Source organism: Brachyistius frenatus, unplaced genomic scaffold (genome assembly GCF_029030835.1).
Source record: "Brachyistius frenatus isolate BFR_SWC_R1_liver_20210118 unplaced genomic scaffold, ASM2903083v1 Contig_97, whole genome shotgun sequence".
Classification (NCBI taxonomy): Eukaryota; Metazoa; Chordata; class Actinopteri; family Embiotocidae; genus Brachyistius; species Brachyistius frenatus.
Window position 1 is genome coordinate 918,763 of NW_027210696.1, and position 13,563 is coordinate 932,325.

Consider the following 13,563-nt stretch of genomic DNA (forward strand, 5'->3'; position numbering starts at 1 on the left):
TTAGTAAACAGTAAATACTGTTATCTTTAGCTGTACTGGGACCTCCAGCTACTAAACACTGGAAATCTTCATCGCACGGTGGACGGCCTGCAGCAAAGCACACACCCCAAAGTTTTTAAACAGTCTTTAAAGTCAGATTCTGGATCCATGCAGCCATTCATAATTGAAACAGACAGCCCTCAGGTACGTAATGTACTTGCATTGTAGAAAATTTTCTCCTGGGCAGTTCCTCTGTTCAACATTAGTTGCCCTTCTTTTCTTTCCATACACAGATGGTGAGACTCATGAGAAAAAAAGAGCTCTGTAGGAGAGTCACAGGTGTGAAGAGGCTCAAGAAAGCAGCAAGGCAGTGCTGGGCTAGGTGAGCATGTTTCTTTTTAAGTGAAAAGTGATTGAAACCATAGGTACAGGGACTTTGGTTGACTTTTGCTGCTATTGGTGAATGTATAAAGTAGATGACATGCAATTGTGATAAGGCAGTAATTCAACCCCTGAAAGGCACCAAATTTGTACTTTTGTTCTTTACTTCTATCCTGCATATTAAGGTGAAAAAAGATATTTATTTTAAAGAAAACCAAAATAACTTAACTACAGCCATTGCTGCAAAAGTAACAATTAAATATAAACAATGTTAAATGCTAAAACAATATGTCTGCACTTCAATCGACCTAACATAAGCTAACTTTAGCAAGTGTCATAACAGACCAAGGCTGCAGCACCAAAAAAAACGTTACGTGTACTGATTTATGTAATAATGCACTTTATTGCTAATTTATGCAACTTAAGAATGTTGCTTCTTCCAATAGTTACACAGCATCACTTAAACTAAGTATTTATGAGTACTGCCTCATAAATAGTAAGTGATAATAAGTGATTCATTGGAAAATCTCAACCTCTGGAAACAATTAGTACTTTTGTGTAACGTTACAATCCACCCCTTATACATTCAAGTGATTATTTATTGTAATTATGTTGTTGATGTGTCTGTGTTTCTGCTCAGATTGGCATCAGAGGGTGTGAAAAGCATGGTGCCTTCTCCCTGGCAGGGCCAAAGGCTCGGGATTAGAGGTCAGGCATGGGGCTGTGTCTCCTTGTCAGAAGTCCTCCTGCTGGTAGAAGTGAAGTATGATGTGGTGACACACTTGCTTTACACAGAAATGCTTCAGGAGCACCAAAGTAAGGAATTTTTTTCTCCGAGCTGTCATCGCAAAAAAACCAGAACAATCTCATAAGAACAACTTGCTCAGCATTATAGAGCATTTCATGTTTCTTTTTTTTTTTTTTTTTGGCAAATCAGCTGAGAGTGTCTGGGAGATGCTGCTGCCATGGCAACAACAAAAGGAAGTGGAGGGGCTGGAGGATCTTGCAGAGGAGGCTTGGGAGTCTGTTGACATGCTCAGTTTGGCTGAACTTCCAGGAGCATTCAGGATATACAAGTAACACACACACACACACACACACACACACACACACACACACACACACACACACACACACACACACACACACACACACACACACACACACACACACACACACACACACACACACACACACACACACACACACACACACCAAGTTTGTACATGTAAAGTCCCCCTCCAATCAAAGATGTCTTTTGCTTATTGTTTGTTCACTTGGATGTTTGAGTTGCACTATGCAGAGCATGAGACCAATGGATTTGAATGAAAATGAATCAGTGTGCAGATGTGCAGAGACCATCTCAGGAGGAATAAAAACTACAGTGTGTGTGTACTTTAAAAGTTTAATAATCAGAAATGTTGAGAAAAAAAGAAAAGCTTGGGATTTCCCAAAACAGGTAGTCTTTTAAACAATTTGTAAACACAGAATACACGAAAGGGATAGTTCAATATTAAGAATTAGGGCTCTTAACAGTACACTGAGAGATCATGACTGGGCAGAGGCCTGTGGTGTGACAGGTCAGGGGGAAGCAAAAGTGGGAAAGAGATCCACTCTCTAATTCTTGAACACAACCGTACTTAAATTATGACAAAAATGAAGCTACGCAGAGCAAGACACTGGAAAAAACATTTCACGATGCAGTGGGGATAGTGATCTATTGGTCACATTGGAGCAGCCACGGGGGCTTCCCATTGTTAACGATTTGCCCGATCACAAAAAAAAAAAAAAGTGTATTAGACTGTGGCATGTTCACAGTAAGGGTATTGAAAAATAAACTTTGTGATGGCCCTAGAAAAATACCTACCCATGAATTCCTAACATGTTTTACCTGAGGAGCAACCACGGGCTGTTTTGACACTCAAGGCACAAGTTAACAATCAGGAGAGCTGGGACATTAAAAACACACAAATGCTGAAAACCCCTCAAAACCTCAAAGGAACAGGAAGTTAAGAGAAATCAAGATCCACACAGCAGACCAGAGAGAGTCAAACAGTATCTGGCTCAGCTAAAACTGGCAGGCTTACATAGAAGAGTGAGATGATTTTGTGACAGCCAAGGTTTTGAAATGAACAATATTTGCATATCTATATGTCCTAGATTTGTTTTTAAGTGAGGGGACAAAGTAGAAGTAAATATAAGAATTTATAAATAGGTGATATAGAAAATGTGTAAATTAGCATTTTAAGAGTACTTTTATATGTCAGAATACATGTCTTAAGGGACTCTTTAAGATTTATATGAAAACTACTGAAGAAATGAAATTCAAAAACGATAAACAATAACCAAACTACAATCTACCAATATTTATTGGTTTTAAAACTAATTAATTCAAGTAAACATACAAACCACCTACAACTTTAGCTTGATGCATCTCAAACAAAAGCACCACGTAAGAATTATTCTCCTGCAGGGCTTATCTGGATGCATCTTTAAGAAGCTGTCCTGACTCTAGCAAACGGTCCTGGTCTGCTGTTTCTCTCCTGAATGAGTTACACACATATCGTCAACAAGAACGGGACACATTGATAGTCCTGGGAGAGAGGTAAATAAGCATGTTTGTTCACATAACACGTTTTAACCTGATTCCAGACACATACAGTATATACTGTACATCCACATTCTTGACTTGAGAAAGAACTGTTTGCAAACAAATTTGTATTCAAAATGTGTCATACGTGGACTTATACATGGCTCTATTCGTGACAGTGCGAGAGAGAATGTGTTGATCCATTAATCTTTTGCCTTCCAGGCTGCATGGGGAGAGCCTGAGACTGTTGTGTCTACACATCAGGTTGGCAACTGTCAGAGCTCAGAGAGAAAAATTGTCCCACAGTGCTCTCCTGGCAGCACGGCAGTCCTGGGAGACATGGTGAGCAAATACAAACTCTAACAGTGAAACACTGAAAATTAACATGTATTCACTTTCATCAGCTTCAGGCTCTTTGGACACTTAGTTTCAACTGTATAGTATCTGTCTCTAATCTATCTGTCCAGGCCACATGTGAACAGTCCGTGCAGAGCAGAGCAGGTTGCCCTGTGGCTACATGTTGAAGAGGAAAATGAAAAGGAGGACTTCAAGACACTACAGCAGGTCATGTAAACCTCTGAACCACTGATTATGAGGCACAGGCCGCACACCACATCATAATATTATGACACATTGTCTTCTTTTGTGGGTTGAGATTTAAAAATGAGAGCACTGCAGAATTTTTATCAGTAACAAAACAAAAAATTTGGCCCACTCCCAGCAGGCAGTGCTGCAGCTGCTGGTGCTGACTCAGGAGCAGGAGAGGAAGCACCTGGTCAGGTTGGTACACAAGGTCTCCCTTGAGGATCTGCAAGGGCCAGACTGCACAGAGCCTCTAACAGAGGGTAAATCAATATCTTGTTTTTTTTTCTCTGCAGCATTTGTCAGAATCTTTTGTAACTCCTTCATTTCTACATTCCACCATTGTGTTTCCTATTTTGTATACAGACGGTCAGAAGCAAGCAGTTTTAAGGAATGGTTGTATAAAAAGGCTGAGACAAATCCGGGCTCGGCTGCAGACACACAATGGGACTCAGACCCCCGTAGAGCAAACAAATCTTCCGCCACAACTCAAGTCTGAGCCCCAAGTGCAGCCCCATGGAGAATGGTCCCAACTTCAGCTGGAGGATTGTGCCCTGCTCCTCCTGACCCATCTCACGGAGCTTCAAGAGGTCCAAGCTTCTGCTTTACTGCAAGCGCTGATGGACAAGGTGAGTCAAGATAACCACGGCATCTGCAGAAAAGCAGGAGTACGTAGAAATGTAACAGTAGACACGAGTATGAAAGTAATAACTGTATATCTTGTGTGTCTGTTAGGATGCACAGCGTGTGCAGGCTCTGCAAGATAAATATGAATCTGAAATTCAAGCACAGCATTTCACCAACCTGCTCACCCTCCTCAGCTCAGAGACCACTCATACCTCAGGCTCTTTGCAAATTGATTATCCAAACCAAGTTAAAAACGGCAGCAATGAGCCAAACATAAATCAATCCTGCTACACTGAACAAGTCAAGATCCAAAACATCAGTGTTGGATCAGCTGAAGCTCAGGCAGCTCATTCAGTCAGCAGGGCCAGCAGTGAACTGAATGAAGTCCGAGCTGCGGATGGGACTGACAAACAGGATGTCTGTACAGGTATTGAAAACAGTCAAAATATATAACATGCTCCCACAGCTGAAGGAATAATGTACTTTGCATTCCCCCAGGTTGTGGAGTGGTCATGGAGGACCTTCCCTACTTGGAGATCTTGTGTGTGTCAAAAGCAAAAAGCAATGCTCAGGAGGGCCTCGCTGCAGAGGGAAGAGCCCAGCAGGAAGAAGAAGAGAGTGCAAAAAAAGGTTCCCAGAGGTATGAGAAACAAGACTCTCTGATCACCCTGGCTTGGAGCAAACCACCAGAGGATGACACAGACTTTGAGGCAGAGGCTGCAGATGGGGCACCAGGAGAGAGTCTGGATGATGAGAGCAGTTTGAAGACCCAAATCCAGCCCACACAATGTGAGGAGACAGCTCAGGAGAGAGACGGTGAAGAGCTGACACTGACTCTGTTGCAATCTGGCTCTGCAGGTCACCATGACACACAGTCTGCAGACCAGCAGTGCAACACAGTAGAGCAGGTACTGCATTAAATGTGTGTAGCAGACGAGTATCCACTGTCACAATGTCCTTCATTATATTCCTTCACCTTTTATATTCTCGCTAGTTGATCTTGAATAAGAGGCCGATAGCTGATCAACCAGACGAGGGAGAAGCCACACCTGAATGTGACCTTCAAACACATGCTTTGGTCCCAGAGAGCCTGCAGGCTTTACAGACACATCTCTTGGCTGATTCCTCTGACATTAAACCGTATGTTGATGACTTCTGCTCTGGAACGTCCAATGACACAGCTAATGCTGGTGGAGAAGTGACTGAGGTGGAAATGTGGGAACCCACTCACCATGAGGACCAGGAATATTCTCCAGCAGCAGCAGTAAGATTGTTGCTACCTCTTTGTGAAACAAGTGCTCTCGAGTATTATTAATTTACTTTATTGGTCCAACCAGCTGTTTTTTTTTTCCTGTTTTCCAGGAAGAGGGCAGCCTCCCGGAAAGGAAAGCATTGAGTGAAGCCACTCTGATGGAGAGAGAGCGAGCGAGAGAACCGGTTTCCGCGATGGAGAGAGAGAGAACGATGCGCAATCTGGTGGACCTGCAAAGAAAAGTTGAACAGAGGCAGCAGAGAGACAGAGAGCGACAGCTGCTGAGGGTGAGAGAAAGGTGGACAGAGGGTCGCTGAATGAGTATTCAGAGCAGTATAAGTGAGAGGCAGAGGTGCTCTGGCATTTTGTCTTTCAGGTTCAGGAGCGCCTGTCAATCATCCAGAACAGAAAGGCAGAGGAAGACCTGCTCGGCCTGAAACGCACAGACAGGCTCAGGAACCTCACGCAAGATCTTCCACTGGTAACTATACAGTATATTGAAGGACTCTGGGTTATTTTATCTGATAAGTGTTTTGTCATATTTACCTTTGGCTTATTATTGTTTTAGGAGGACAAGAACCAGCAGAAGACACTCGTCAGGGAGAGACTGGAGCAGCTCAGAAGAGAGCGCTCTTATATCATGCAGTCCAAAAGAGACAGGTAAATGGCACTCCTTTTAAATTAGATGCAAAACACCTGATTAATGGAGACATCCTTCACCTCCACATGCCCCTTTTTTTTTATCTTGTAGGAATACTGCAGGATTTAAAGAACTGCTGGGTCCTGTTGCCCTCCACAGCAGGGAAACTGAGGATGGAGCCGACTGAGACACTTCTGCTGTTTGTCACATATTCCTCACAATTGTTAATACGGTCTGATATGCAACTTCACATCACTAAATACTACGTGTTTGGCTTAATAATTATTTAAAATCTATTGAGCCACAATTTCTTTTCCATCAATGGTGTTGCGCCTTTTTGTCTGTGGTTCTATAAACACAAATTAATAAGAAACTGTGGATTCTTAAAATTGCAGATTGTGTATATGAAACAAAACAGACCTCAACAAACTTTTAGTTTATTATACAGTTTAATTATCATCTTGACAACCATAAGCATCAACAATAATGTAATTTACCAATGACCCCTTTTAATTGTGTACACGTTATCCCCTGTGGCCTAGATTACATACACAATAAGCCGCAGAGGTGCACGTGAACAGTCCACAGTGGTTCCATTAACTTTCCTTCATGTGAACAGAACATTTATATGGTGACACTTTAGGCCATTACTCACTTATGTAAAAAAAAAAAAGTTGACTATAGGAGGACACCACTGTAGACCTTTAATGCACCTATGGACTGGGACTGTATTATTTACAGGTGTATGGGGATGGGAGTATTGTATCATGTCTAACAACTCTACGATGGGGAGATATGTATAATACAGAGGGACTGGTGCGGGCCGGTGGTTTTCCTGCAAGAGAGGAGGACCTCTCTGTCCTGGTGAGGGAAAGTTAGTCCACATGGGAAAGATTCTCAGCAAATAAACATTCTTTTTTTTTTTTTTTTTTTTTTTTGTTCCTCCTCAACTGACTTTAAATGGTGTCCACTCACACTGCAGTCCCAACACAAAGCAGGAAAACCTACCAACCTAATGAGCCAGAACATTCCACAGCAGCTCCCACACACTGAGCCACTGTATCACACACATACACAGTACACAAGTGTGTCCTCAACTTAAATCTGGAGCACACAACATCAAGTTCTGTGGTTTCAAACACACTTAACATTCCCACCAACAAAGACAAACAAAAACTGAAATTCCAGACTAAAAAGAAAACATAGTGCCTGGCAGGCAGGTGCTATACTCTGGGCTGTAATATTGTTTAAATGTGACAGCTAAGAATTGAAAAGAACCAGCAAATCCCATTCTTAACGCTTGACAGTTCACCTTGGAGGATGAGGTGGGCTAAACGTGTGGTTCTCAGCAGGCTCTGCAGAGGACACACTTTTAGGGCTGTAACCAGGTTAGCTCTTATGGCAGCAGGGCACTTTAACAGCAGTGACACACTGACATATAAACAGGTGTGGTATCAGATTTCTCTGTAGTGTCTGGACCCTGAAACTACATGACCAAGATCTTCAGCAAGAAGCAGCATGCGCTTGTGTGTGATTGACTAAACTACACCTTTTACAAGATGGGTCGATGATATCTGCATTTTATGCACTAGACTGGTGTTTCCCACAGTGAAAGGTAAACGCTTAGGATGAAAACAGAGAGGTCCAAGTCTAGGTCAGTCAGTGAACCTCTTACAATTAGACCGCCTTCTTGCTAGAGGCTTTGATGAGCACTACTGTCCATAAACACAAAACGGTCATCAGATGTCCATGACCTCTCTGACTTATGGGCACCATGGAACTGAGGAGGGTGGATGCTCATGTATTTGTGTATCTCTTTCTCATGTGAATCATGTAAGAAGAAGAATGTGCGCGTGTGTTCGGCATGTCTTGAATGGTGTTAGCTATGGGACTTAAGGGATGTTTGTATATTTATGCTTTTATGTGTGTGCAAGTCTATGTATGAGTCTCTCTATTGGTGTGCGCACTGCACCCCTGGGCCGTGGTGACCCCCTTCCTCATCAGAACTATCATTGTAGGCCTCTCTCCTAGCTCCGGCTCCTGAGCCTTGACTCCTGTCAAACTCCGTCAGGTCAACTTCCTCCGCATCCGCTGCGATGACGGGGTTATCAGCACGAGCAGGCAGCAGGCACTCCAGTTCCTGAAGAAAATAAATGTAGAAAACGTACATCAAGATATCACAATCATTCCACCTTTAAAAAAAAATTTAAAAAAAGAAAGTGCAAATCAAAATATTTATAGATTGCAACTCGCATTCAGTTTTTCAGGGCTAATCCAGTTGTTTTCAGGGAACTGGACATCGAACTTGATGTAAAGGTCTCCCTTCTCAAATGGATTTCTGTATTGAGGCATTCCTTCTCCTTTCACCATTCGAATGCAGCCTGCCACACAGACAAGACGGTGTGAAAGACGTGTAGATGCAAGAAGAATCTTAGAATGCAGTATGAGCCCTTGGCTTCTATATGCACTTTCAACAGTTCAAATGGTCAGGAAATCAATACCTTAGCTTTTCATTTCGACACCCACTTTGCTTTTGACATGCGTTAACAATAACACGTGTACGTGTATGCATAAGATCAGGAGTAAAAAAAAATACTATTTTGTCCTAAACTACAGACATTTTTTTTGTATTTACCAGCAAATTATACACTAGATGTTTATCATATCTACACAAACGGCAGGCAAACAATAATAATAATTTTTTTTTAAAAAGAATAAACTGCTAAATAAACAAAATGTTTTAGCTCACATCCCACATGTCCCAATAATGAATGTTGGCACCACCACCACCTTAATAGCTGCAGTAAACAATAAATGTTCACGCGGTACTCTCCTTTTGTCCATTAAAAAGCAGGTATGTGATGAAAGAAAGAAATTAAATGAAGGTGGTATAAAGATGTTTACCTGGCTCAATGACCTTGCCAGGTGGGTATTTGACCAGCAACTGACGTCCATCCAGGTGTGTGACGGTCAGCTGGAAGCCACAAAGAGCCTCAACCAGGCCGATGCGTTGGACCATGTGAAGGTCACTGCCATCACGGCGGAATTCCTGTTTTACATTGAAATCCCAAGTTTGTTGCTTCGGTTAATATATTACAACACATTTCTCAAATAAATGTAGAATTTGCTCCTCAAACGAGTTTGTGTCTCATTAACTGTAATAACGATCAGGAGCAATCTATTTTGAGGTACCTCATGTTCCTTCTCTTGCAGCACCAAGACTATATCTCCTGGTTCAATGCCTGGCGCTTGGTCAGCTTCCCCAGAAAATGTGATCTTCTGTCCGTGCTTCATGCCTTTGTCCACGTGAACCTCCAGAAGCTTCGTCTCCTTGCACACTTTGTGACCCTCGCACTTTTTGCAGCGATCCTTCTCATTTATCACCTCACCTGCACAACCACGTATACACAGACTTTTTCAGAGTTCTGTTTTGCTTGCGTTTGTACGTTATCAATTTTTTTTCAGTGCGCGGCCATTAACGGACATATTACCCTCTCCGTTGCAGTCTGTGCAGACTGACTGCATCTGTTGAACCATCCCCGGGGCCAGCTGTCTAATCATGATTCTCATACCTCGTCCTCTGCATGCCACACATTTCTGCACAGCTCCTGCCTTACCGCCCTGACTGGAAGCCAACAGGAAAGTATCCGACTTTGTTATCAATGCGCAACAGAATGTCAGCCATTACAAACAATCAAAATGCTTTTAATCATAAAGCTGACAAATTAAAAGCAGACTCACCCATTACAGGCACCACAGAGCACATTCTTACTAAGTTGCAGTTTTGTGGTTTTGCCATTATACAGGTCTTCAAGAGAAACTCTGCGTGGACAAAGGACTTGTAAGACAACACAGTACTTCATAACTGAACCACCTGCACTACGTCAATGTAAAATACTTACTTCAGAGGGTGCACCATATCATCTCCTCTCCTCCTGCCGCCGTTGCGTCCTCTGCCTTGTCCCCCCATGAATCCAAACAGTCCACCGCCAAAAATGTGCGAGAAGATGTCATCCATGCCAGGCCCTCCGCCTCCTCCCTCCCGTAGCCCTTGTTCTCCATAGCGATCATAAAGCTCCTTCTTCTCTGGGTTTGTCAATACTTCATAGGCAAAACTTATTTCTTTAAACTGGGAAATGAATGAAGAACAAACAGACAGCTCGACACGGTGTCGGATCCAAACACATTCAGCACTCCGCGACAAAAAGTAAAAATAACCTTAAAAACAAAAAACAGGACATGCTAGTTTGAAGTGACACGTTCTCTCAAAATCAGATGATTTAAGTCATAGAGCAGTAAACATCAAAAATGGAAACGCGTCTCCCTAGAGAACAGCCATTTCGCATTCGGTACTCTGATCTGTGCCTGGTATTATTACTCAAAGAGATGGGCTGTGTGATCATGACAAATTAAGTTGACATCATTTCTTTGCTCCCAACTGTTGAGTAGCTGAGCTGCTGTTTTTGGTACTGTTGCTCAGTACGGTGTTGCCGCCGGTAACGTAATACGTCATCATACCTTGTCTCCGGCATCAGGGTTCTTGTCGGGATGGTATTCTTTGGCCAGTTTGCGGTAGGCCTGAAACAAACCAACAAAATCAACATGAACGTAGCTGTGCGAGTGACCTGAGCTCGGGTGCCCGTGTTAAACAGCTCTGGTAGCAAATCACTAAAGTGTATTAACTGTCTTTAGGAGCTGAGGTCTTGACTTGTGGGCCTGTTGTCAAAAACATCAGGTCACCAGCAGAAAAACACGGCTTGCCTTTCAACATCAACGAAAGGACAAGAAAAATATATGCAGGTTTTGAGTCACCAGTAAAATAACAATTGCCATTTATCCTCTGATACAACTCAAACGCTAAAAATCTGACCTAAAAAAAAAAAAAAGAAATAATAAAAAAAAAGGTTCAGAAAATGAAGTCATCAATGTCTCTTTTATTGCCACCAAGCGAGCACGTTTACTAAAGGTAGTAAAATAACTGCTGGGATGACAAGACCATCATCTAATTAGGCTTTTAATGTAAAATGATCGTGTTATTAATTGAGTTTTCTGTCCCACAACACAAGACACATGAGACCGCAGCGTTGTCGATTATAAACAACTCGCATCCGCCTAATGTTTGAAAGGGAGTTTAAAGTCCTGATGTCGACTACTACAGCCACAAGAAGGGGGGTTTTATTTTTAAGATTTTTTTTTTTAATTATTATTAACATCAGCTAACCCACAAGTTTACCCAGAGCAATTAACAACAATATAATGTATTTGTTTGGACTTCCGTTCGCCTCGTTATTGAATCGGCGGAGACTATTTGCTGGAATGTATCATTGAAGGTAGCCGGGAAGCTAATCCTCCACTCGTGGTCGTCCGTGTATTTCTTTGGGGGTTTTTTTGGGGTTTTTTTTCCCGGGGGAGGGCAGGCCAGCTCCATCCTTCTCGTATATGTTGTAAACGATAAAAAAATAAAAATAAATTTAAAAAAAACCCAGTATCAGCAATTCGCCGATTTGTAGCTTTATTTATCTCTAAATAAATAAAAAATAAATAAAAATTAAAAAAAAAACCGCCGCCCATTGAAGCATCGCGCTGTTAGCGGGCTAACTAACTGCCGAGCGTTCTGGAAGCTAAGCTAGCTTGTTTTGTGGGCCACATTGATGACCTCTCTTCCTCTTTTCTTTTCTATTTTTTTCTTAATCCTAAATCTAATAAAACACTCCCCTCCCCCTCTCTCTCTCCCTCCAACCCTTTTTCTTCTTCTCCTTCTCCTTCGTGTGTGTTTTATTCTATTTCAGAAGCCACGTACCTTTTTCAGCTCATTCTCGGAAGCGGAGGGGGAAACTCCGAGGATGTCGTACAGCTTAGTGTCCGCGACGTTCGCCATGATGCTAACCGGCTACCTTCTGCGGAGCTTCAGTTGAGCGAGCGACGCGAACCTCCACCGCCGGGACTGTCCGCGGGTTTGCCGGATGCTGCAGACACGAACACCCACTCACGAACACATGCCCCCAGACCGGGAACCACAACGTTATAAATAAAAATAAATACATTTAAAAATATATATATATAAAAAAATAAAAAAAATCACTGATTCTGTTTTGTGTATTTACGTTTATTTATTTTTTTGTTATTTTCGGAATTAATGAACAAAATTGTAGATTTTTTTTTTTTTTTTTTTAATTCATCCAAGTGATATCACATGCAACCGTGTATACGAAAGGTTCATGTATTAAGTTTGGTTAGCTGCTTCAGAAATTTATTAATTTCGGTTAATTGGAGGCTACGTCACCTGACAGTGTATATGAAATTCAAAAATAATCATCTACAGCTGATTTTTTATTTTTTTTTTGTATTCTCCAAGATTAAAATTGAGGGAAACAGACATTTTCATTATTTACCATGGACATTTTTTTTAAATTTTATTGTAAATCACGGTTTTCACCTTTAACAAATATAGATACGGATCTGCTATGAGCACTTTATATGTGCTTGGGATTGTTTTGATGGTAACATAAACAGGACTACAGCCTACTGTTTTACTATGTTTATCTTGCATTTTGCTGTGTGAAATTGATACCATAAAAGGAGTACACGTGATGAGTTTATTTGATGTACTAATATATTTGTTAATATCAAGAGTTATGTTGAGCCCTCGAGTCTCTAGTGATCTTCCTATCTGGTCTCCTTGCTAGAGTTTTGGGTGTTTTGCTTGATTCCTAGATGTTAATCACATGGTGGCTTGTTAACTACAAATATAGCTGGCATATTTCAATTTTTTTTAATATATATATATATATAAAAAATAGATATTGCCAGAATGATCGTTCTTGTGGGTTGGATCTCCAGCAAAAAAAGTTCACTTTTCACTAGCAGCAGTTTGTTGACTTTCTCGTTGTTGCGGACGGCCAGCTGCACGTGATAGGGGATGATTGTGGTGTGCTTGTTATCACAGGCGTTTCCAGCCTGCTCCAGGATCTCAGTGATCTGGCACTGCAACACTTCTGTATCATACACTGCAGCCCACAAACACGGCCGACGGGAAACTGCAGCCTAGCACAGGAGAAGTATGTCTTTTCCGTGGCTGATCTTTTCACAATACATTTTGTTTTTAGTGTCTCATTCTTTTCTTACTAGAAATAGAAAAGTTCAATAGTTAGGTACATAACCCCAGATTCCATGAGTGGCCCTGGTAGCTGTCAATATTGGGGTTTATGCCCTTTTTGCATTCCTGGTTGTGAAGCAGATTTTTAATTCATCAGAGGCCCGCAATTACCACTTGTGGCCACAGAGGCTGCTGTTGCCAATGCCCAGCAAACATCCTATATTGCTGCTTTAAGCGTTGCAGTTTCTATTTAGACATCAAAACATTTAAATAAATGTTAGAACATTTTGGAAACAAAACTATTATTAAAATAATCTGTACGTGTCATTCCTCATTAATATCTATAGCTATTCAATGTTCAAGGCCCCCAAGCTTTACTGCAAAAATCTAGCCAGAAAGATAACAACAGTCCCTGC

General features: G+C 41.7%; 1 protein-coding gene across 1 annotated transcript; it reads right to left on the reverse strand.

The window, feature by feature from the left end:
* Positions 1-6,472: 6,472 nt before the first annotated feature.
* dnaja2b (DnaJ heat shock protein family (Hsp40) member A2b) lies at positions 6,473-12,014 on the reverse strand. The gene is made up of 9 exons (XM_069711109.1): positions 11,852-12,014; positions 10,570-10,629; positions 9,954-10,180; positions 9,793-9,873; positions 9,543-9,676; positions 9,244-9,440; positions 8,956-9,100; positions 8,305-8,432; positions 6,473-8,191 (listed from the first exon to the last, which is right to left on the reverse strand). Exons 1-9 carry the CDS (start codon positions 11,927-11,929, stop codon positions 8,003-8,005), a joined length of 1,239 nt encoding a protein of 412 aa, XP_069567210.1. The 5' UTR covers positions 11,930-12,014; the 3' UTR covers positions 6,473-8,002.
* Between the last annotated feature and the right edge of the window lie 1,549 nt (positions 12,015-13,563).

What these genes read in the sequence shown, in the direction of transcription:
- dnaja2b (XM_069711109.1), bottom strand. Translation starts at nt 11,929, where the DNA reads ATGGCGAACGTCGCGGACACTAAGCTGTACGACATCCTCGGAGTTTCC. An exon ending in ACCCTGATGCCGGAGACAAG is followed by an intron (nt 10,181 to 10,569) that starts GTATGATGACGT and finishes TTCATTTCCCAG; the next exon opens with TTTAAAGAAATAAGTTTTGC. An exon ending in TTAGCCCTGAAAAACTGAAT is followed by an intron (nt 8,192 to 8,304) that starts GCGAGTTGCAAT and finishes TATTTTCTTCAG; the next exon opens with GAACTGGAGTGCCTGCTGCC.